Source organism: Mirounga leonina, unplaced genomic scaffold (assembly GCF_011800145.1).
Source record: "Mirounga leonina isolate KUSES-001 unplaced genomic scaffold, KU_Mleo_1.0 Mir_173, whole genome shotgun sequence".
Taxonomy (NCBI): domain Eukaryota; kingdom Metazoa; phylum Chordata; class Mammalia; order Carnivora; family Phocidae; genus Mirounga; species Mirounga leonina.
In genome coordinates this window covers 76,415,556-76,440,562 of record NW_023270447.1, presented here as the reverse complement: position 1 = coordinate 76,440,562, position 25,007 = coordinate 76,415,556, and the positions used below count along the sequence as shown (strand labels likewise).

The 25,007-nt window shown below is 50.1% G+C and overlaps 1 protein-coding gene across 1 annotated transcript; it reads right to left on the bottom strand.

The window, feature by feature from the left end:
• Positions 1–181: 181 nt before the first annotated feature.
• On the bottom strand, positions 182–24,931 carry IFNLR1 (interferon lambda receptor 1). Its single transcript, XM_035019010.1, has 8 exons — positions 24,840–24,931; positions 19,350–19,549; positions 15,862–15,985; positions 10,127–10,311; positions 7,734–7,876; positions 6,118–6,277; positions 5,457–5,590; positions 182–4,355 (listed from the first exon to the last, which is right to left on the bottom strand). Exons 1-8 carry the CDS (start codon positions 24,929–24,931, stop codon positions 3,561–3,563), a joined length of 1,833 nt encoding a protein of 610 aa, XP_034874901.1. The 3' UTR covers positions 182–3,560.
• Between the last annotated feature and the right edge of the window lie 76 nt (positions 24,932–25,007).

The following is a 25,007-nucleotide window of genomic DNA, read 5'->3' as shown; positions in this document are numbered from 1 at the left end:
TATGTACCTGGACAGTTTGCCTTCCCTCCCTGCCTGGCTTCCCACTCCCCTATTGGTGCTTTCTGGAAACACAGCACTGCTTTATACCCCCAAATCCTAGTCTCTGGGTCTGTTGCTGGGGACCCAACCCAAGACCCTTGTGATCTAAGAGCTAGATGAATGGGGAGGAGCTTTTGAGAAATAAGAGCACACACATCTCCATACAATCCTGCCGTTTTCTCTAAAAATAGAGCTTTTTATTTAGAACAATTTAGGGTAAATACCCAAGACCATTAGGAAATTATTTAAATATATTATCAACATAGAACAAAATTAGACACGAATACAAATACCTAAGAACAATGCATAATCTCAGTGTGCTAAAGAATCATAATGTTGCTTTCGCATGGGGCATCACCCACCCATCCTTCCAGGTGGCCCCCGAGCTCGGGCTATGCACCTCCCGGCCGGCCACTGTGTGCAGGAGAGGGCTCTGTAAACAGTTAAGTGCTGAGCACACCTGGCAAATTATGATATTGAATATCATGCTCTTTCCCAATGCTTCCCACGGCTTTTTGTTAATGATTTAAGGATAAAAGAGCTGGCATTGAGAATTACTAAAAAGCTCAGCCTCTCTCAGAAATGAAACTTTGAAAGCTTGCTTAAAAAAAAAAAACAAAAAAAACACAAGGCTGGTTTTTTTTTCTTTTTTTTAAATAACAAGGTTTAAGAAAAGAGATAATGTGGTTCCTTCACAGAGGCCTAAGACAATAGTGATGACAGCTTTTAGTTTTTCGAAATTACTTCCACGAAGCAGCTCAGCTGGGTTCCAGAAAGAACCTCAGCATGCTGAGGTTCTTCTTCTTCTGTGCTTAGGGATGTGGACAAGCCTCAGCTCCTGCAGACATGTACACGTGTGTGTGTGTGTGCGTGTGTGTGTGTGCGTGCATGGATGTTTGAGTCCCAGCAGTGGTGAAGGCCTCTTGCCAGTTTGTGCTCCTGGAAATACTTGCTGAGATCCTGGCATTTTGTTGACAAGGCCAAGGGCAAAGTGGTTGGCCCAGCTGGCCAGAGACCAAAGATCTCACCCGTAGGGACATACATAGTGAGTTGACATTTCTTTGTTTGAAACAAAGACAGGTATTCAATTAAAAAAGTGGTTTGCTGGGCGCCTGGGTGGCTCACTTGTTAAGCATCTGCCTTCAGCTCAGGTCATGGTCTCAGGGTCCTGGCATCGAGTCCCACATCGGGCTCCCTGCTCAGCAGGAAGCCTGCTTCTCCCCCTGCCCCTCACCTCACTTGTGCTCTCTCTCTCTCTCTCAAATAAATAAATAAAATCTAAAAAAAAAAAGTGGTTTGCTAACTTCTTGAGGAGTGGAGCTCCCTAAGCACAGCCTCACACGGAAGGCCATGGGGGTGCGCCAGGGCTCAGGGAGGCCGCTCTGGTGGAAGTGGGGGGTCCTATGGACCACGGATCCCCTGCAATTGAGACTCGTCCTGTGAAACCCAAGACCGTTTGAGAACGGTCTCAATGTGGCTTGAGAACCCCTGGAGCAGATGCCCTTTTCCAGATCTTTCATTTAATGGTAAACCTTCATGTTGCCTTCAAAACAGTACACCTCTGTGGGTAAAATGGCTACAAAGATGCTTTCTTCACAAATGGAGAAATCCAAGTCCTGGCAGTTAAATGGCAGGGCCCAGGTCACAGAACCACGATGGTTCAGACCCCAGCCACAAAATGACAAAAATCTCGGCCCCTGTGGGTAAAAACTCAGCTCTGCTCACCCATACACTGGTGGGTATGGGTTAATAAGACAGTGGTTTGAGAACACCCCTCACCAGCCCCCAGGTAAGGATCGTCACCTTGTAGGAGCGCTGACCATACTGACTCCATCTTTGGCTCTCCATCTTGTTCATGTTCGCTCCACGACCTCTCTTGAAGCTATGTGTTCTAGGCCCTTGGAGATTCATATACATACCTTAGAAATGCCCACCAGGGCTGGGATGGGGGGGGGAGGCTTGTTTTGGCCTCCCAGGAACCTGTTAGAGACAACATAGTCTTTCCCCTTCCTGATGCACAGGTGGTACCACAGGATCTGATGAAAGGTTAGCTGTCAAAGAGGTGCACTCCAGCCCTCTGAGGTGTGTGCAGACCCTCTGATCTCACCACAACGCCCTTCTGAGCGTCCCCTGGCTCTATCACACCTGTGGACTGAGGCCTGGATTTCCCAGAGTAAATATGTCTCTGCACGGAACATCGTCCGCCCAAGCGCCCCGTCAGTGAGTTACCCTGAATAAAACTCTGTGAAAACTATATGCAGCGGCCTGCTTCATTTCCCGGCCTCAAAGTGCCCTCTCAGTTTGGGGGACACTTTACTGCTTCTCCCATACCTTTTAACATAACGCTGCCAGAAGGTGCTGGATTCTCACAACTAGAAGGGAAAATGGGACTTCTTTATAATCAAAGAGTCTAAAGTGCTGTCTAAAACAGGGATCACAGGCCCACGAGTCTAGTTCTCTGCCGGGTTGTGACCCCAACCCCAACAAATCAGACCCCTGGAAGGTGGACCATTTGGTTCCTTCTTTTTTGGGAAAGGGGAGAGGGGTCAGGGTCCCTCTTGGCTGGGCTCTGGCTTTCTGAGAGTGCAGTTTCCTGACCAGGAGGAGGGAGGAAGTGAAGGTAGAGGCAGGAGGTAGATGAGAGGTGAGACCAGCTGAAAGGTGAACGCTAGTCGCTCAGAGTTTAGGGGTCACAGGTGGGAGATGCCCTGCAGTCCTCTCAGAGCCTGGGAGGATGGAGAATCCTACCAGCCACCGTGCAGAGGGTACCAGTGATGTGACAGCCACCATACTACACGTCTCTCTCGGGACTCTCAGCTGCAGGTGAGAAAACCTAGGTACCGTGAAGGAAGGTGGCTTACCCAAAGTCACAGGACTGGTAAATGGCAGAGCTGGGATTTGAAGCGAGGTCATCTGATCATAAAAGCTGTGTAATTCCCTGAGTCAGAGGCTGGAATTTGAATAATGACTACCGTTTCCCTTCCTGTCCAACATCCCTGGCTTACTAGATTTTTCTTCACTGGGGCCCACCCTAGAGGACTCATGAACCAGGAGGCTGGGACCTGGGGGTGGGGGTGCTCGGGAGGTGCCAGAGAAAGGCACGACACTGATAAAGATGTACTCCAAATTCCCTCCCTCCAGATCCAGATGGCCCCTTGTGGTGTTAGCCCTTGGCGTCCACTGTGACCTGACCTCACCTGTTTCATGTTTTCAGGGCTGATTTTTCTAACTGGCCTGTCACCCCAAAGCCGATGGGGTGATGCGACAGCCAATCAACCTCTGACCTCAGCCCATTCTTGTCTCCACCTCTCTTGGAGCTCAGCCCAAAGTCGGTGAGTCAAAAAGGATGGGGTGGCTTCTTACCGCTCAAGCTAATTGACACCAACCCTGGGGTTTCCGAAATGCTGCAAGAACCCTCCACGGCCTCGGTGGTGATGCTCCCAGGCTCTCAAGTCTCGGTGGCATCTCAGGTCCTAGGAAAGCTCAGTGGCACCAGACTTGGAGGGAAGCTGGGGAACAGCTCACCTGGCCATGTAATGCCCCAGGGTCCCACCTCTGACCTCAGTCTTCCGTAGGCTCCCAGCCCCCCAGTTGCTAGGACTATCATCCTCAATTTCTGATTCCCTCCCTCCTCCCCCTCCTCCTCCTTCACTTTCTTCCTCCTCCTCCTCCTCCTCCTCTTCCTCTTCAGGGCTGCTGTCCCAGCAAAAGGTCAGTGTGTGAAGAGAAACTGGGGGCTCCCCAGGGACCAGATTCAGCTCTGGTGCTGAGGAGCCCCAGCTGGCCCAGGAGGAGAGGTCATCTTTCAGGGGACTGTCCAGGAAACTCAAGTCCTTGGAGAATTCAGGCAGTGGGAGAGGCTCCTGACACCCGTCCCCAGCTGGCCCTTGGCCTGGCTTCTTCTTGGCCAAATAGCAAGAGGACCCAGGCTCATCCCAGGGGGAGGAGCCCCCCGTGCTGGCCCAGCTTCTGTCGGAAGCATCCGCAGCAGAGGAGCCTTCGACCTGGACGGGAGGACTCCAGGTGCCAGCTGCCTCAGAGCACCCCGGGATCTGGTGCTCCTGCCCTGGGAAGGGGGGTGGTTCAAGGTAGGGCTGAAAGCTGACATTGTCGTCTGCGTCCTCCTCCTCCTCCTCCTCCTCCTCCTCAGCACTGTTCTTCTCTGATCTTGCCTGGACGGTGGCTGGGGTCCTGACTCCAAGGCTTGGCCTGACCCTTCTGGTCAGTTCCTTTTGGGAACAGAGGGTCAAGGTATCCAGGGACTCAGGGCCACTGGGCTGAAAGGTTGCCATGGGGTATCTGTACCCAGAAAAGTCCTGATTTGGGAAGGGGAGGAAAGAACAGAAAATTCAGGCTTTCCTAAAGGATGGGTTCCCCTGACAACAGACCCCGAGACAAGGAGTCAAATGTAAGTAGTTCTGTGGGGGAAGTGATCCCAGGAAACCCCAGTAAGGGAAAATTCAGTGGGGCTGGGGAGAGCCACCAAGAGAGGCTGTCATCAGGCAAGTTACCCGTAGGGCAGCTGGGAGCCAGTGCAGCCCACGCACCTCAGGGCGCCGTCGGGTGAAGGGTGGCAAGGGTGAGAGCGAGGCCAGTTCCCCGGCCGGCCACATGCATGGGCGCAGTGGACACCAGAGGCCAGAGGCAGCACCCCCCACCCCCCGCCTGCGGCAGGTGTTGGCTGCTGGAAGTTGAGTGGTGACTCTCCATGTAAAGAGCAGGCGGAGGGGTGCGGCAGAGCACAGAAATGTCTAACACAGAGCTTGTAGTTCAGCTGGGATTTCCCTGCAGCTCCCAGAGCGAGGGACGTTAAAAACACTCCTGTGTGGCAGATACTCAGAATCCATCCTCAAAGCCATCCTGACCTGAGAGCCCACTGAGCCACACCTATGGCCTAGCCACCCTCGCTGGGCCTCCATTCGAACAAGTCAGACCCATCTGATCTCTCCAGGCCTCCCCCTGTCCCAGCTTCTAAGGGAGTGAGCCAGCAGACAAGTAAGGAGATTCTGGGGTCAGCCTGGGCAAGACTCACCCTCGGTTAAACTGTGAACTAAGTGTTGGGATCCTTCTAAGATTTCCGCTTTTGGCAACACCCTCTGCCCCTCCCCTTTCTGGGTACTCCTCCTGAGTCCCAAGGCTGGGGGCTCTGCTCTTGGCATCTGACAAATCCATAGCAGAGATGAAGTTATTTCACTATGGGGACTTCCAGCACTCCTCCCTCCCAGGTATATTTGCCATTTGAATTTGGTGCCAAAGGAATGAATTACTAATGGTGGAAATTTAGACATGAAGATAGGAGATGTTTGCAGTCTGGACTATCTTGACACTCTATCTGACTCATGTCTTTAAGTCCAGACCCATTTCCTTATTCTTCAACAACCCTCCCCCTCTGTTGCACACACCCAGACTTGCCATACCAGGGCCCATGGCATCTTTGCCCGCTGGAACCAGGGGTTCTCTCTGAAGCGCTTCCAGATCACATAGCCTATGGCAATGACCAACAGCAGGGGAAGCAGAAGTGGTAGCAGCACCGGGAATGCCCAGCTGGCTCCTAAGTAATGAAAAATAAGAACTACAGAAACATGGGGTGCCTGGGTGGCTCGGTTGGCTGAGCTTCTGACTCTTGGTTTTGGCTCAGGTCATGATCATTTCAGGGTCATGGGATTGTGCTCAGCGGGGAGTCTGCTTAAATGATTCTCTCCCTCTGTCCTCCCTCCCCCCCCCCAGCTTGTGTGCGTGCTCTCTCTCAAATAAATAAATAAATCTTAAAAAAAAAAAAAAGAACAGAAACAATGACCATGGCTCCCACCTATAACCATATATGTGCTGCGGGCTTCACATGCATCATCCCATGTAATCCTCCTAAGAGCAAACCCATCCTACAGACTATGGAAACCAAGATTCAGAGAGGTGATGTAAGCTACCCAAAGACACACAGTGCATGCGGTGGAGCTGGGATTTTAACTGAGGGGAGTCTATCTCTAGACTCATGCCCTTAACCGCCATAGGATGGAGATAATATGTGCGGTGGCGGCGGGGGGTGGGGGGGTCCTCACCTCCGTATCACTTGGCACTCACCTGGGGCCTCCAGGAAGAAGCAGGTCGGCTTGGAGAAGTCGCTGTATTTAGGATCACCAAAGGTGTAGATGGTTCTAGCACTGAGGCAATGGTGTCCGCTGGTGGCTGGCTGCAGGGGGATGTGGACTGGCTGGCCGCGGGGAGTGACCGGAAATCGTGTCTGTTTGGAGAGACAGCAGGGGGGTGGGCAGACCCGCTGTGGGGACAGGACAGTGTGGGGCCAGGAGGATACTCCAGTGATCCCGCGTCTTCTTTGCCCGCCTTACAGTTTCAGCATTAGGGAGCAACATCATCTGGTGTCTTCCCCACTGAGTCTTGAAGTAGAGACGGTATGCACTCAAGAGCAGCCCTGCCACTCAGAGTCACCCTCGTGTGCACCCCCCAGGGGCCTGCGGGTCCCCGTTTTGAAGGGCAGATTCCTCAGGCTTCCTGCCCTCAGGGCCTCCCAATGTATCTGGGGGTAGAGAGCATCATTCAGTCCTTACGGACCCAGAAAACTCTAGGGCTGCTCCGCCCAGTCCAGCAGCCACTGGTCCACACTGAGATGGGTTCTGAGTATAAAATGCACACTGGCTTTCAAAGACGACGTGAAAAAAGAATGCCAAGCATGCCAGGAACTTTTATATTATTTACATGTTGAAATGATAACGTTTTATTGGATGAAATAAAATAGATGATTAAAATGAAATGAACTTGTTTCTTTTACGTAATTTAGTGAGGAACATTGAAAATTACACGCGTGGCACAGCGCTGGTCTAGGATGTTTGTGATGCTCTGGGAGGCAGGGACTATGTCAGAGGAGGATCTAGGGTCCAGAGTACATATGCAGGAGGTCAGGAGTGTGGATGTTGGTGGGCTCAGTGAAAGAAGGAGGGAATAAGAACAGGGGTCAGTAAACTACAGCCCACGGGTCAAATCTGGCCTGCTGGTTTTTTTTTTTGCACAGAGCAAAAAAAAGTCCCTGGAACACGGCCATGCCCGTGTATCGCCCCATTGTCTGCGGCTGCTTTGTGGGTTAGAGGCAGAGTCCACTAGCTGGACAGGCCGCCTGACCCTTGAAGGAAGAAAATATCTGCTATCTGGCCCTTTCCAGAAAACGTCTGCCAACCCCGGCCGTCAATCAATGTGTACAGAAACACACACGTGCATGCACGAGAAACAAGTCTGAAATGGCATATTTGTGGTAGTCTCTGAGTACTTCTAGTTTCCTTCCTGGAATGTGTCTGTGCTTTCTGATTTTTTTGGTAATGAATCCAGTGCTTTGGCGAGCGGGCCTCCTACAGCCTATCGTACTTCAATCAGATTTCATTGGACCAAAAGGGTTTCGTAATTAAAAAATATATATATTGGGTAGAAAACAGGTGTGCTGTGACCACCTATAATGCGCAGGGGCAGGACGTCCCATACTGGCTTCTTAGGTGGAGAAGGGCAAGCGTGGGCCACAGGCCAGTCATACTGTACAGAGTCAGGGGGTGACTGCCAGGAGTGAGAGGTATGTGGGGTGGGCTTCCTGGAGGAGGTGTGCAGAAAGTAGGCAGGGAGGGTGAGAGGCACTGGGGTTTGGAGGGGCCGTGGGGACGGAGGTCCAGTCTGGGGGCAGGAAAGGGGCTTCTTACCTTGTTCCTGATGCCTTCCTTCCAGAAATCCACCTCATACTTCAGATCCGGTGGGGGCATGCAGTGAGGCAGCTGGTAGGTGGCATTGACGCTCAGGATCTCCTCTGTCCGAATGACTTCCAGGACAGGGGGAGCTGGCTCCACTGGCAGAACCAGAATAGGACCTGTCAGCCTCCATCCCCCTGCCCCCTGCTACACACCACACCCCCCTCCCCCCAGCCCAGAGAACACTCCTGGAAGGGGAAAGTGGCTCCAGTGTTTGTAAAGCACCTACTATGCATCAAGAACCTTAAAGCCATTTTATTTCAGCTCTGTAGTGACCCTGGGAGGCAGATAGCACTATTCTCATCATCCAGAAGGGCAAACTGAGGCTTAGAGAGGTGAAATGAACAGCCCAGACTCACAGCTCACCTGTCTTTCCTCCTGCTGCCCCTTGCACCTGGGTGCCCTCACGTACCACTGTCAGAATCCTGCCCACTTGTATCAGCTTCCTACGGCTGCTGACGCGTCACCACAAACAGGGTGGCTTAAAACAACACGCACGCATTATTTCCCAGTTCTGTAGGTCAGAGTCCAGGGGCCACTGATAACATATTAAGCCCTGAGCAGGCAGCTGGAGGGAACGGGGATCTTGACCTCCAGAAGCTGGAGGAAATTAGGGGGCAATGAAATACACAAGCTACCAAAACTCAAGAAAGCAAATGACCAGGGCGCCAGCCAAGGGTGGCAAAAGGCAGGGAGGCTCATTCCGGCTTGGGGTGTGCTGTGGGAGAGTGAGGAGAGCTTCAGGGAGGAGGAAGCAAACACAAAATTAATAGTAGTAGCAAAGTAACCTCCTCGTTGCATCTTTCCTTCTATCCTAATCTCTTCCCCTTGTCCCTCCAACTATTGGTTCATCCTTCGCTCTTCCAGCTTGCCTGCCTGGCTGCCTGCCTGCCCGTCCTTCCTTTCTTTCCAGCCAACACTCCTTTCTTTCTTCCTGTTCCTTTAGACTGTCTTCCTGCCTTTAGGCTAGCCAAGCCCCTACTTCCCTACTCTCCTTCCTCCTCACCCATCCATTCTTCTTTATGTTCCATACATCTTATCTTCTTGTCCTCTCTTCCTCCCTTCCTTCCTCCTTTGCCTCCCCTTTCCTCCTGTCCTTCCATCTCTTCCCTCTTCCCAGCCTTCTATCTACCCATGGATCCACCCATCTGCCTTTGCTTCCTGTCCTCCATCTTCCCATCAACACATGTGTCTTTCCACATAGCCTTCTTCCTTTCCCTCCTCCACCGTAACCTCCTGCACCCCCTCCATGCTGCCTTTCTTCTTACCCATACATCTTTCTCCCTTTCTTATCCACCCAGCCAGCTTCTCCTACCCAGGTCAGCTCTTCTCCCTTTCTACTATTCCCCCTGGACAATTTCATTCAAGCCCTTCCACCTCTCTCTCCAAGCCTTATTCTGCTCTCACATATTTTGAGAAGACTGGGTAGCAAGTTACAGATCTCAGCTCCGTGAGGCTATTGTTGGAGCATTTATCTTCTCCTTCTTACCACCCCACCTCCCTCTTGGTCTGGTCTAGTACCATGACCAAGATTAGAAAGATCCAGATTCTCCTTCCATCTCCACCTCTTATTAGCTGTGTATCCTGGCAACTTCCTTAACTTTTGTGAATCCTACTTTGTTTATTTTTTTAAAAATGGGTTAATGAAAATGAACCCCACAGGTTTGTCATTAGGATTAGAAATAAAATATACTGGGAAAAGAAGAGTGCTCTCCTGGCTCAGTGTTAACACTGGTGATTTCTGAATGTGGGACACATGGCGGATGCTTTCCTCTCTATTTTTCTCTCCTTCTCTCCCCCGCCCCAATTTCTACAGTGTACAGAAGTTACTTTTGAAACTGGAATTTTAAAAAATTCTTTCTTTTTTTTTAAAGATTTTACTTATGTATTTGAGAGAGAGAGAGCACAAGTGGGGGGAGGTGACAAGGGGCAGAGGGAGAGGGAGAAGGAGACTCCCCATTGAGCAGGGAGCCTGACTTGGGGCTTGATCCCAGGACCCTGAGATCATGACCCGAGCCTAACGCTTAACTGACTGAGCCACCCAGGCACCCCCCAAAATTGTTTCTTAAAGAGAATTTGAACATTAAAATAGGAGTAAGTATATAAAATGCCTTGTGTAGTTCACGACTAAGGTTGTGTTCGCTAGAAGATAAAGAAGATCACTAGGAGGAGTGCAAATGGAATTGCTGGTACTGGCAGAAGTCCCCTAACCCCCTGCCACAAAGCCAGGCTACATGCGGCTGTCCTCCGCTTTGGGAAGGTGGGAGACGGTGGCCGGGACAGCAGTGCCACTTAGCCAAGTTCCTGGACAGGGAGTCTCCCACCAGGTCCCTTAGCCACAGACTTACCTTCAAAAAGGTAATCCAGGTACTTGGACTCCACCGAGGGGGACCTGGCACTGGGAGAAACCGCCCATACACGCCCCTTGAACTTGTTGTACAGGTCTTGTTTCTCCAGGCACATCAAAGAACATGCCAGCTCTTTGGTTCCTGCACACTTCTTCACTTTTCGCCACCGTCTGGGGGTTGCAGCGCTGAGGGAGGAGACAGGGGAGCCTGGGCTGTGGACTCTGCCTCTGGGGCAAGGTTGCTTAGCGGACACGTGCTCCCTTGTCCCTCCATCTGCCCGAATGTCCACCCATCCGTCTGTCCTACCGGAGCTCAGACTCTGGAGAGAAGCAGGTGGTGGGATCCTGGCTCTGTCCTTCACTAGCTCTGGGGCCTCAGGAGGTCACCCCCCTCATCCTCCTGCCTCCCCAGGGCCACGTGGTGGCTGCTATTGTGAGTGCTAGCAACCAGTTCCCACGTTCTTCATTCAGGCCTTTCAGGCTCCCTGCTGCGTGCCAGGCATCGTGCTGGATGCTGTGTGGCTGTCAGAGGGGACACGCAGGTCTGTGATGCCAACCTTCGGACAACACCAGGGTCCAAAGAAGGGACTTGCACACTGGGCATGATCCCTGGGGAACTGGCAACGCCTGACAGGTCCTGCCCTCGGGTACTTACGTTCTGGTGGGAGGGGGAGAAAGCCAATCATCCCATCAGCGAGGTAAACCCGGGACCGGGTAAGGGCAGCGGTAATGGGGAGTGGGGGAGGACTGCTTGCCAAAGGTGGCTCAGGAAAGGCCAGGAAGGTAGTATTGAGGCCTCGATGGCAAGGGAGCCAGGTGTAGGCCTGGGAGAAGGAATGGCAAAAGCAGAAGCCTGCAGTGGGAAGGAGCTTGACCTGTCCAGAAGAGAGCCAGGTGGCCAGCATGGCGGCAGACTAGTGGACAAGGGAGGGAGAGGTGTGGACAGTCTGGAGAGGTGGGCAGAGGAGTGGGTGGGCACAGTAGGTGGGGCCTCCGCATCCTGGTAAGGAGCTTGGATTTTATTCCAAGTGTGCTAGGAAGCCCCTGGAAGGTTCCAAATAGGGGGACTGACGTGACCTAATTTCTTTTTTTAAAAGATCACTCTCAGGGTGCCTGGGTAGCTCAGTTGGTTGAGCATCCGGCTCTTGGTTTTGGCTCAGGTCACAATCTCAGGGTCGTGAGATCAAGCCCCATGTTGGGCTCTGTGCTTAGTGGGGAGTCTGCCTGAGATTCTCTTCCTCTCCCTCCTCCTCTGCCCCTCCCCCACTGGCTCTTGAGCGCATGTGTTCTCTCTCTCTCTTTCAAATAAATAAATAAATCTTAAGAAAAAAATAAAAGGTCACTCAGATAAACCAGCTGGGAGGCTGCAGTAGTGATCTAAGGGAAAACAGGTGAGGATGACGAGAAGCGGCTGGACTGGGGATATATTTTGGAGGTAAAAGCAGATAGGACCTGCTCATGGATTGGATGTGGAACTTGAGGAGAGGAAAATCCACGGTTACTCCTGGGTTTGGGGACCAAGCGATACGTGAATGGAGGAGGCTAAGAAGGGCGTAGGCAAAGAGAACAGATTTTTGGAAAGAACTCCTCTGTTTTGTTTTTTGGTAGAGCTATAGTATGTTAACATTAACAATAAAAAAAAAAAAACCCTGTTGTAGTTATATCAATATGAGACAAAATATAGACTTCAAAGTCCAAAGAAATACTAAAGATGAGAAGAATCACTACATAATGAGAAATTATTCCATTTATCAGGAAGATATAAAAATTCTCCCTTATATGTGCCTGCTAAATAACTAGATACTCTATACAGCAAAAATAGACAAAACTATAGGGAGAAACAGAAAATCCACAATCATAATGAGAAATTTTTAATACACCTCACTTAGTAATTAATGATTGAACAAAGAAAAATAATCAGCAAGTATATAAAACACACAAAAAAGAAAAACATAATTATCAAAGTTGGTCTAATGAACATAAATAGAACGAACTAGTTGAGCCAAACATGAACCATCAACAAAATATTAACAAAAATACTAGCACAGAGTCCTATTGGTTTAGGGCCCCACCCTTATGACCGTATTTAATTTTAATTACCTCGTGAAAGGCCCCATCTCCAAATACACTCTTGTGGGGTGGGGGGCGGTTAGGGTTTCAGCATATGAATATGTGGGTGTATGTTTCAGTCCATATCAGGGCTACTATGAATTAAACTGGTATGAATGTTCATGTACAAGTCTTTGTATGGACATTTGTTTTCATTTCTCTTAAAAAGCGTTAGGAGTAGAATCTGGGAGATTTGGTAACTGAAGGTGAAACTTGACAAGAAACTGATTTCCAAAGTGACCGTACATTCCCACCAACAATGCACAGAGTTCTAGTTACTCCACGTTTGACAACACTTCGTATTGTCAGGCCCTTTAATTTTAGCCATTCCAGTTGGTGAGTGGTAGTGTTTCACTGTAGCTTTGATTTGCATTTCCCTGATGACTAAGGCTATTGGACATCTTTTTATGTGCTTTTTGGCCATTCAAATATCTTCCTTTGTGAAGTGACTATTCAAGTCTTTTCAGGTGATCTGTTTTCTTATTATTAAGATGCAGGAGTTCTTTATCTATTTTGGATACTAGTCCTTTTCTAGTGTATATACTGTGAATTTTTTTTTCTCAGTAGCTGGCTTTTTCATTTTCTTCAGGCTTTTTTTTTTTTTTTTAAGAGTAAAAGTTTTAAATGTGATGAAATCCAGTTTATTAGGTATTATGGACTAAATTTTATTCCCCCCCCCCAAAATCATATGCTGAGGCCCTAACCCCCCATATGACTGTATAGGTCCTTGGAGATAGGGCCTTTCAAGAGGTAATGAGGGTTAAATGTGGTCATAAGAGTGGGGCCCTAAACCAATTGGACTTACATTCTTTAAGAAAGAGAAAGGGATACCAGGCATGCTCTCACACAGAGAAAAGGCCATGTGAGGACAGAGGGAGAAGGTGACCATCTGCAAGCCAAGGAGAGAGGCCTCAGGAGAAAGCAAACCTGCTGATGCCTTGATCTTGGACTTCCAGCCTCTGAAAGTGTGAGAAGTACATGTCTGTTGTTTAAGGCCCCCAGGCTACAGTATTTTGTCATGGTGGCCCTGGCTGATTAAGACAGATTTTAGTACCATAAATGGGGTGCTAATGTAAGAAATAGCTAAAAATGTGGAAGTGGCTTTGCAACTGGGGAATGGCTAGAGGCGGGAAGAGTTTTTGGGTGCATGCTAGAAATACCCAGAGTGCCCTGAAGAGACTGTTGATAGGAATATGGACTCAAAGGTCGTTCTGGGAAGAGCTTGGATGCAAAGGAAGAATGTCTTACTGGAAACTGGGGGAAAGGTGATCCTTGTTGTAAAGTGGCAAAGAACTTGGCTGAATTGTGTTTTGGTGTTTTGTGGGAAATAGAAGTTAAAAGTGATGAACTTGGATATGTCGCGAAGGAGATGTCTAGGCAAAATGTTGAAGATGTGACCTGGTTTCTCCTTACTGCTTACGGTAAAAGGAGAGAGGAGAGAGGCACGTAGAAAGCACTGTTAGGCAAAAAGGAACCAGAACTGGAAAATTCTCAGCCTATGCATATGGCAAAAAAAGGAGAAAGTACGTTCTAGAAGGAACACCAAGGGTCAGGGTGTGGTTGGGAAATCATTTCATAAGGAGATCATGGACGGGACTCATGGACTTGATTAGCCATCTCAGTAGAAGCCAGGAACAGAGGTGGGATTAGAATTATCTTTCTACCTATCTACCTACCTACCTATCTCACCCTGTATCCTGAAAAGATCAAAGCAATAGCTAAGTAGTAATCAGCACAGCTAGGATACACATTGTGTTCTTTAAAACCATTTTCTACTAAATGGAGAAACGGCTGATTCAGGTTTTAGGTCAGAAATTATACAAATGAGCCTGAAACATCTTGGTATAACAGCAGTAAAATAATTAAAACTACTCGCATCAAATTAAAAGGACTCAGGAGCTAACTTGAAAGGATTTTCGCTGGCCAAAGATGGGACAATTCAAGCTTTAATGAGTAGACAAGTTGCAATGGATTGAAACCATCAAACATGTTTAAGTACTTGAGTTCATAAGGATAATAAAAACATCAAATCAATTGCCTTTGGGAGATGATCTTGAAAACGTGCACAAAAATTCATGATCTTGAAAACTTGCACAAAAAAATCAAGCATTTGCCCTGTCTTGCCTATCCGAATAGTACACTGAATATCAAATACGACAAGAGAGGAAGCATCTCTTTGTAAAATAATTCCACCTAATAAGTGAAAAAAATAATACAATTAGAATATCATCATTTTAGAATCCTCACAGGTATTGAAAAAGTATAAAAGAGAAGGACGATATCATAAAGGTCTGGAGGATGGACTTTCAATTCTAATCAATCTATCCCGGCCCCGCTATTCCCAGCTGTGTGACTTTGAGCAAAATATATTCTGGGTGCCTCCATCTTCTGCCCTGCAGGGGGCAGGTGCCGCACCCCTCCCCCCGGGGCTTTGTGAGAATAAGGACGGTTAATGCGTGGACACAGTGCCTGACACACAGCAAAGCACACAGTACATGTTAGGTGTTTCCTGCCTCCTGATACATTTCTGTACAGTTCTTTCTTTTGAAAGCTCGCTGGCAATCTGCCCTTTTCCAAGGTAGGCCCCCCTCACTCACATCTGGATGTTACAGAAGGAGGGACCATGAAAGAACAGGAAGCACATAAGCTTCGGGGTCAGACAGACTGGGGTTTTTCTTCTGGCTCCATCCCTGGTTTCCTCGGGCAAACCATAGCACCTCTCTGAGCTCAGGTTCCTTGTCTCTAAAATGGGAGAAGTTCAGGGCTCAGTCGATTAAGGGTCCGACTCTTGATTTCGGTTCAGGTCCTGATCTCAGGGTCGTGGGGTTGAGCCCCGTGTCGGGCTCCATGCTCCCTCTGCTCCTCCCCCTACTCACACCCTCTCTCCCTCAAATAAATAAACAAATAAAATTAAAAAAAAAAATGAGGAAGTGCAGTGCCAGCCTGGGTATACAGGGAGGAAGAAGTGAAATGTTCATGCAAGACGTTAGCACTCAGCCTGGAACAGGTGGGTTCTGCGTACTCAGAACTTACCTCCCCTTCCTGCTTCCTCCTCCTCACCCATCCTGGATGAGTCCTCTTGACTATCTGCTTTCATCATCTTACTCTCCTGCTAAAGAACCTCAAGTGATTCCTATTTATGTGCAAATCAGCAAATCTGCTTCCACTTTCAGATTTCTCTGGATTAGTCATGGCTGCCCGGACTGCGGGGTTGAGAAGGATCTCAAGGCTCCGTAGGGAAAAGGGTGATCCTCTAGCAATGCCTACCATGGGCCCTGCAGGAGATACGTCTGCCCTCCCTTGTCAGCTGGAACAACTCCAAGCACCTCATCCAGGCCCTGGAGAATTCCACCCCTGGGCCCTTGTAGCTCTAATTGAGCCCTGTTTGACTCTTCTCAAAGATCCTCCCGAGCCCTGGCAGACCCAACACCTGTGTACTGTCTCCTAATCAACACCATTCCCACCTCCAGACCTTTATCAACGCTCTCTCCAAACACCTGCCACATGCTGTCTCCCATGGGACACAGAGAACCAGGAAGCTGACCACACACACTCCCAGACAAGCCCATCCAGCCTCTGCCTTCCTCCTCAGGCTCCCCAAACACCAGACCGGAGGCTCCCCTCTACCTTTGATAGGCCACAAAATAGGTCACATTCTGGGAGTAGCCAGGCCCTGGGAGCCATGTCAGGTGCACGCTGAAGTCCTGGGAGAGCAGCGTCACGTTCTGGGGAGGGGCCAGATGGGGTTTCCCTGTGGGAGAGATAGAGGTCATGAAGCCTGGAGCTCCTGGCTGGTCTTGACATGGCCATTTGGAGCTGAAGAGAGGTGTGGTAGGCAGTCAGGTGCTCGGTGAGTTTGAGAACCAGGAGTCATCTGGGGTAGCTAAAGCATAGACGACATGATGTAGGCTGGGCACCCAGGGTCAGGACTCTAATCATAGCTGGGCCACTGATTGCTTGTACCGCAGCCCCTTCCCCTCCCTAGGCCTCTGCGGTCCATCTGGCACCTGAGGGTTTCAGTGGAACACCTCCGAACAGGAACCATCTAACATCTATTGGATTTGCTGGACTCCAGGAGGGAACAGCCCTGAGGGTCTCAGGAGCAGATGCTCAGTTCTTTTCTTAGCCATGTCCCCAGAGCTTGCCTGCCATGGTCCCTGGCACAGAGTAGATGCACAATAAATATTTGTTGAATGAATGAATGAATATTGTGATAATTTGGATTATTCCAAAGGCCTTCCAACTGGTCTCCCTGCTTCTAACCTTGTCCTTTCAGTCCATTCTCCACATAGCAACAAGGGCTAAAATGAAAGTCAGATCAAGTCGCTCTTCTGCTTTAAACCCTCTAATGGCTTTCACTTCATTCAAGGTTAAATCCAAAGTCTTTATAATCTGCCCCCCGCTCCAAGACCTACCTAATCCCACTCACTGCTCTCCCTGTGCTCCCTGCTCTCCAGCTGCATCGGTCTTTCTGCTGTTTCTAGAGCATGCCAGGCACGCTCCACCTCCACGCCTTTCCAGGAGCTATTCCCTCTGCCTAGACTGGTCCCCCTCTCTGGATCTCTATCAGACTCACGCCTTTGCTTCCTTCACATCTCTGCTCAGATGTCACTGTCTCAGTGACACTTTCCCTGACTATCCTTAACTGGCCCCTACATCCCCTCCTTGACACCTCCTCCTCACTGCTAACCCTCATCTTCCGAAATATACACTGATTACACCCCTCCCCAGTTCCATGCCCTTCCCTGGCCCTTAGAATAAAGTCCACGCTCTTTATTGAGGTACATGACAGGCCATCTTGTCGACCTCTCTCTTACAGCTCCCCAGCAGGCTCACGAGGCTGCAGCCAATCTTGCTTCCTGTCCTTCTCAAACTACTACATCTCTTGGGTGACTTTGAACCCAGCACTCTTTGACTGTCTATTGTTCACTATTTAAAAAAAATTTTTTTTTTTACCATCTAATCTTTTAAAGACTTGATTCAAATGTCAATTCCCTGACATCTCTAAGTAGTGGTAGTGAGGGTGATGGGGATGATGGGGATGATGATAGCAGCTAACAGGTATTGTGTCCTAACTATGTGCCAGGAGCCATGCTAAGTACTTTGTTGCATTTTCTTTCAATCCTCCCCACACCCCTAGAAGGTAGATACTAAGTGTGATCATCACATTAGAGATGAGGGAAACAGAGGACTTGTCAGGTAATAAGTTGTAGAATCAGAATTCAAATCCAGGGCTAGTAGCCAACTCCAAATTCTGAGCTCTTGACCACATTTCCTCCTTGAGCTTCTCATGGGGCCCATTCAGCTTTATTCTTCCAACATCTATGAACCACTATTGGCTAATGACATCTGTGGACCACTGCGTGCCAGAAGTTTCAAAGAGGAATATAACTCCATTCCTGCCCTTTAGGAACTCATGGTCCTGTGAGAATTCAGCTCCCTGAAGTGTCACACAGGGCATGACATAAATCCACACCGGTGACAGAATGGCGTGGGGGACGGGTTGGGGGGAGCAGTTCTACTGATGGTTCTCGGCACAGCTCCCCACCCCTGGCCTTTTAACCCAAATATGGGTGCCTGCTTCCACCTCATCCTGTGATCCCCACTTGGAACCGGATCACTGGGGGTGCAGATGCTGTCACTGTTCCCAGCTTTCTAGCAGGTGAGCTGCAGAGGCCAAAGTCTGTCTGCAAGCAGATTATAAGGTATGTTGTGGGCAGGACATGCCCACAAGAGAAATAGCAGCTAGAGTGGTTACCATCTACTGAGCACTGGTTTGGCATGTTATGCACAAAACCTCATTCAATCCTCAGGACAAACCACCCTATGGGGTAGGTGTCATTCCACTTCCATTCAGGGGCACTAGACTCAGAGACAGATGGTAAATAATTTGCCTGAGGCCACGCAGCCAGTTTGTGTGAGAGCCAAGATTTGAACCTGGATCTGGCTGCGCTTCACCCTAAACCATCACACGCTGCAATTTGTGTCGGGTACATTAAATATTCCCCAGGTAAAAGTGTAGCTGGGTCCAGACAGGAGAACTATTGAGGTTGACAGTGAAACAGGGGGACAGAGGATCCCCTCCCCACCCACACATACACACAGGTGCACTGTCCTTGGCCAGCTGCATTATCAGTCCCTGCTGTGGAGGTGCCAGGGGCTGGGACATCCCTGAGCCAACCCAGGTGGATGGACGGTCTTGCTCCAGCTGCCCGCCCGGCAGCCAAAGCTGGCCACGCTTGCGTCAGCCTCAGTCTTCTCTTCCAGGTGTTCCACCTGTGCTTTCCTTCTTGGGCAATTCCCCTGATTGCTCTGAGCCTCAATTTCCCCAACCGAAAAGAGAGAAGACAGTCCCTACCTCATAGGATGGTTGGGTTGTACCACTTAAGTAGGGGAATGTGGTGTCCAGCGCAAAGAAGTTGTCAAGAAACGTTGGCTTTTAATATTAGTATTAAATTATGACCAAGGGCCCTTCTTGCTCTTAAATTGTTAGCCTAAGACTAGGAAGTCTAAGATTGGGGGCAATATTGGGACCTTCTCCTGACTGGTTGGGGTTTGGTGGTTGGGTCCTAGCCTGGGGTATTTTGTACCACCTTACTTACCAGTGGGAGCCCAGAAACAAAAAGTGGCTTGTTAAGAGCAAAAGGAGAGCACAGACTAAGCCAGAGCTCCTTCCCCTCAGTCTGGGTGTGGCGCTTCTGAAACCGTCTGCCCGAGGAAGGGATGGGGGCCGCGCCGGGGGGCAGGACTTCCCCTAACAGCGAGGATCCAGTGTCATATTAATGCAGGGGACAGTGCCTTTAGGAAACCTTAAGCAGGACTTTATAAACCAGCGCAGCTGCTTTTTAAAGTGCCACTGTTTTTCCCTGTTCGCCGGGAGTTGCATTGGCCTTAGGAAACTGGATCAGTTTCGTCCGGGAAAGGAATTTCAAAGACTCTGGTCTGTTTCGTCCCAAGTTCCACTTTAGAAGACAACGGGTGGTGGCTGGGCGGGTACGATCGCACCTGCTCGGCTGGCTGCGGGCAGGCTGCGGCCACGACCCTCCTTCCAGGAGCTCTGCCACCCGGGGTAGGCGCCCCGCGGCCCCCGCCCGCCCCGCGGGCCCCGCGCTTACCTCGAGTGGACTGCAGCAGGCACAGCAGCAGGGGGACCCACCGCCCGACCCCCGCCAGGCCGGCTCCAGCGCCGCCAGCCGGGCGCCACCAGGTCCCACCTCCCCGAGCCTCCCGGCTCAGCGGCCCGCAGGTTGCGGCGGCCGGCAGCCAATGGGAGGCCGAACCGCGGGCCCGGGGCGGGGCCCGGCGGGGGCTTTCCCTGCGGCGGTCGGGCCGCTGCGAGCGACCTGGCCGCCAGCTCCCCGCGCCACCCGCGCTCCGAGACCGCTGGTGGCTCCCAGGGCCTGCCCTGCGCTTTGTTCAGCCCGACCCCGGGCGCTGGGGGGTGGGGTGGGGTGGGGTGGGGATAGGGGGCGTGGAGCCGGGAATCAGTAAATCCGTATATGGGGGGAGGGAAGGGAAGGGAAACTGCTTATTACCAATAACCGCAGTTAGGAATTCCAATATGGGACTTTCAAACAGGACTAAGGCAAGTGTTCAGAGCCAGTTTAACAACACAGCCTCAGACACCATTGGCGGTGTCTGAGCGCGGTCTATGTACCCGATACTAAGCCAAGCACTTCCCACACGTTATCCACTTTAATCTCTCTGAAAATCTGGTGCGTCGGTCCTGTTATTCTGTACATTCTTCACCGGGGGAGTGGCAGCCTCCAGAGCTAACGGGCTCGTTCTGGGGAAAGTTGGTGCCTCCGACACCAAAGCCTTGGTGCATTACCAGGCACCTGAAGAGTAATCACTTCCAAGCAATGGAAACAGCCTCACCGCAGTGTAGTCTCCTGTCATTAAAAAAGGATGTTGCCCAGGGATATGTAATGACTTGGGTATGTTTGCAACATACTCAGTGGCAGAAAAGCAAGTAGCAAAATATGGCCCCATTAAAAAAAAAAAAATCTGTATGTCCATAGGTATGGATAACAGATCGAGGATCTATACCAATATGTTTGTGGTTGTTAATTTCTGGGTGGTGAGGAGATATATATCATATATATGAGATATATATATATTTAAATTTCTTCTTTCTGCTCATGTTTGGTTTCTAAGTTTTTCAATAATTTATATGTATTGCTTTTCCAACAAGATTCTAAAAGCAATCATTGCTCTCCTTTATTAAATGTTATTTTTTCTCTTTCCACCACTCTCCAAGGAGGTATGGCCTCCTCTTTACAGATGAGGATACTGCCATTCTGAGGCCCAGAAAGCTGATGCAGGTGCTGGATTCTGGGTTCAGGCCCAGGCCAGACTCCACGACCACAGCAACTCTGGGTAACTGCTTTGTCCACTCTCTGGGTATCAGTGACAGATGGGGTGACCACTGGTCAGCTGTGACCACGCCCGTGAACTAGGAGTAGACCCAGAGCAGAGAGAATCCTGGGCTCATCTCTGTGGCAGATGCTGGCTCTCAACTTGTAGCCCAGCAGTTCTTGGTCGAGAGAATGCGTTTTCACAGAACTTGGTAGATCTAAAAGTTGCCTTGAGTTTGGTTCTGGGTGAAAACATTCAGAAATTCCTGGATGGTTCTGAGATTTGCCTCATGACTTCAGCTCAATCGGCACGTCTTATAACAGGGTCTCACAGGGACCATATTTGGACCTCAAAGGCAAGGAAGATGAAAGGATCCCTATCTTTGAATTTCCTTTTGAGTCAGAGATTGTGTCTTCATCCAACCAACTGCAGCTCTTTCAGGCCCAGAATCCCACTGAAGTGGGAGCAGCTTGGCAGTGGGGACAGGGCGGTGGGGAAATGTCTTCATCTGCCACCTGTTCCCCCCACTTGGCTTGTCTGAATCTGGCACCTGTTCTTTTTGACAAAATCTGCCACATGCTTGTTCTCCGCTGTTCCCTCTGATAAGGACAATCTGTGTCCTAAGATGGCCGACCAAGCCAGTGGGAGAGTCCCAGTCCTTGCCCTGGGGCTCTTCCAGGTTCTTCTCCCTGCTCTGCTTCGTGCTTGCACCAAAAGTGCCAAGTACGTGGAAGTAGAAGTGTATCAATTGCCCCCTTTGTTTGTGCTCAGTGCTCAGATCTTTGGAGACCACTTTCCTCTGAGCCCAGCAGAGTTAAATAAACCTCCTGTCCTCCAAGATTTCCTCGTGCCCCTTGGTTCTTCCGTCGGGGGAGCCAGTCCAGGTTCCGTAACACCCCCCACCCCAATCTCAGGTTAGGAAATCATGTGTCTGGTTGCCTTGCTGTATCAACATGAAAGGACATTTTGAGACCACAAAGGTCAGGCTAGTTGCATCTCTCAAAACCTTCAAAGAAGTCATCTTGGTTGTGGGCCAGAAAATCTCAGCCAGTGACCACAACCTAACCTTTACACAGGTCCTCAAAGTGCTGCTTCAGTTTCTTTCCACTCTCTCAAATACTGAAAATGAGGCCAATCTGGAATAAAATGAGCATATTTCTATTGAGATCTCTTTATCAAAAACAGCATTCGAGGGGTGCCTGGGTGGCTCAGTCGTTAAGCATCTGCCTTCGGCTCAGGTCATGGTCCCAGGGTCCTGGGATCGTTGGGCTCCCTGCTCGGTGGGAAGCCTGCTTCTCCCTCTCCCTCTGCCCTGCTTGTGTTCCCTCTCTCGCTATGTCTCTCTGTCAAATAAATAAATAAAATCTTAAAAAAAAAAAAAACAGCATTCGATAGCATTAATATTTATTTGAATCCTTGTTACACAGCAGGTGCTACAGTTTATTATAGTATTTGATCCTCACAACAACTCCATGAAGTGCGTGTTAGTATCCCTTTGAACAGATGAAACTCTGGGAGGTTCCATTGCTTACCCAAGGTCACACAGCTAATTAGTGACAGGGCTGGAATTTGGACCTTGGTCTGGCTGTCCTCAAAGCCTGTGGGTTTGAACTTCTGCTATTCTTCCTTCAGATGGTTAAGGGCAGACAAAAATAAAATTCCCCAAGCTTGATCACTTTCTGATTTGCAAAGATCACAGCATTAAACTCTGGGATGTCCCAGCGCTCCTTGGATTAGATTATCAGGTAGAAGGAGTGGTGGCAAGGTGGAAGTTGGGAAATGTTTCACAACTGGGGCTCGGTGCATGGGAGGAAGCCCTGCTTGGTAGCATTTGTGGAAGCCTGAATACCTCTGCCACAGCCCATTTCAGTGTGAGGTCACTGAACACAGAGTTGTGAAGAAATGCTTCAAGAAGAACCAATTGGTTCTTCTGGGCCTATGTAAGCCTGCTTTTCCACAGGGTGGAAGAACTCTCACAGAGCTTCTCCATGTTTAGAACAAAGCATATCCCAAACCCTAAGTGGCGTGTGGGGCTTATGGTCCACAGCCAGGGGCTCAAGATCTCTTACACAAAGTCAAAGTTTACAACATGGCCTCCATGTCCTCTTTGAACCTCTCATCTAGTTCTCCAGGCTCCAGCCTCACAGACAGTCCTGCTGGTTTCTCTCTCTCTCTCTTTTCCTCTCTCCTTTTCTGCCTCCCTCCCTACCCCCCTTTTCTCTTTCTCTCCTTCCCTCCCTCCCTCTTTCTCACACCTCCCAGCCTTTGCCCTTCTCAGATTTTTCTCTCCCCCTAGTCTTCTGGGTAATATGCCCTCCCCTGGGGCGGGAGGGATGAATAGAGCATCCTGATTGACAGCTCTTCTTACCAATTCCACAGAAGGAGGGTGGCTCTCCAAAAGTGGATGCCACAGAGACAAACAGCATGTGTCTACTACAGCCGGTTACATACAAGGAGACCTAAGAGATCACCCCTGCCAACTTCCTACCCTGAGAGTCTCTCCTCTCCAACATCCTGGAAAGATGGACATCCAGGTGCTGCTTGGGCTCTTCCACCAATGAGCTCTCACTATCCTTCGGAGCTGCGAATGCTGTTTCTGAACTATTTCAGTCAGGAACACCTCCCTTCAACTGACCCACTTCCTTCTAACATCCCCCAATAACCCAGCTCTTCATTTTGGGGCCTCACAGAATAATACAAGACCCTCCTCTCCATGTGACCCTTCCAGATGTTAAGTTTTCTGGATTCTTCTTACCAGGTGGTGTAGGGGTGACCACCAGTTTCCTGGGGATAAAAGACCACCCTGGAAATCAGGAGGCTTGAGCTCCAGCCCTCATTCTGCCTTTAATGCAGAGTAGCGGCCACCCTGGGAGTAATTGTACCCTGTTCCCATTTTACAGATGAGGATACTGTAGCCCCCCAAATGCAAATGTTGAAACCCTAACCCCCAAAAAGATAGTATTCTGAGGTGGAGCCTTTGGGAGGCAATAAGGTCATGAGGGTGGGGCCCACATGAATGGGATTAGTGCCTTTATAAGAAGAGACGTAAGAGATTATTTTTTTCTCTGACATGGGATACAAGGAGAAGACATCTGCCATCTCTAAACCAGGAAGAGTGCTCTCAGCTGGAACAGAATCGGCTGACACCTTGATCTTGGCCTTCCCAGCTTCCAGAACGGTGAGAAATAAATGTTTAAGCCACCCAGTCTATGGTATTCTACTATAGTAGCCCCAACGAAGACAGATACTGTAGTAAAGAGAGGTTAAGAGACACGCCCAAGGTCACACAGCCGGAAATGGGGAAGGTGGAATTTGCATCCAGGACCACATCATTCCAAAGTTTCTGTTCTTTTCACTTTATGGCCTCGAGCAAGTTACCTCATTTTGATAAGGAAAATCTGTGTCCTAAGATGACCGACCAAGCCAGCGAGAGAGCCCCAGTCCTTGTCCCGGGGCTCTTCCGGGTTCTTCTCCCTGCCCCGCTTCACGCATGCACCAAAAGGTGCCTGTACGCGGAAGTAGAAGTGTATCAATTGCCCCCTTTGTTTGTGCTCACCACTCAGACCTTTGGAGATCACTCTCCTCTGAGCCCACCGGAGTTAAATAAACCTCCTATCCTCCAAGATCTCCAAGTGCCGTTTGGTTCTTCCGTCGGGCGATCCAGTCCAGGTTCTGTAATATTTGGTTCCCTGACCGGGAAACCCAACCACGCTGGCCCATTGTTGCCACTGGTTTGGGGGCAACGTCGGGCGGTGACGGAAAGAGAGATCATAACGGAGAAGGCGCGCCCTGCCTAATCTTCGGCAGTCTCCCGCCCCGGTCGCCTCGGGCCGGCCCCGCTCTGCTGTTCCCGCCGGACTCAAGGAGACTTGGCAGGTGAGGGCCTGGTCCCGACGTCGGATTCCTGGGCCCCAGGACCCAGACAGGCCCACCCTCATTGGGGTGGAAGGGGAGCCTGATCACCTCCCAGAGACCTCTTAGAGGTTTCTCAGGTAGGGATTCCCAGGGAGGGAATGTAATAACTTCTGGAGTGTGAATGTGTGAGTGACTGTGCAGTCCGACCTGGCTTGCTCAAGCGGACTGATTCTGTGACTCCACGGGCGGGCACCCTTAAGGTCCCCAGAAGCCTACGGGGTCTGAGTGGGCCTGTCTGCGATTCTGTGGTGAACAGCATACAGTCTATGGCCGCACTGGAATAGTTTCCGATCGTAAGTCACAACGCTGAGACGGCTATGGCTAAGCCTCACCTAAGCTCCTTCAGGACACGGCTAGACAGGCACCTGATTGGTCTCTTCACCTCAGGAGGCACCCCCCCCTTTGTCTCTGTGCCACCGCACATGGGGACATCACCGTGGGGTCAGGGCAGAGTAAACCTATGGTTCTGGAGACCATGATCAAAAATTTCAAGAAAGGGT

Excerpts from the sequence above, each read along its gene's own strand:
- IFNLR1 (XM_035019010.1), bottom strand. The coding sequence starts at position 24,931 with ATGTGCGGTGGCACAGAGACAAAGGGGGGGGTGCCTCCTGAGGTGAAG. Across the intron at positions 10,312-15,861 it reads TATTTTGTGGCCTATCAAAG|CGCTGCAACCCCCAGACGGT; the intron begins GTAGAGGGGAGC and ends CTCCTCCCTCAG. Across the intron at positions 6,278-7,733 it reads AGGAAGGCATCAGGAACAAG|ACACGATTTCCGGTCACTCC; the intron begins GTAAGAAGCCCC and ends CTCTCCAAACAG.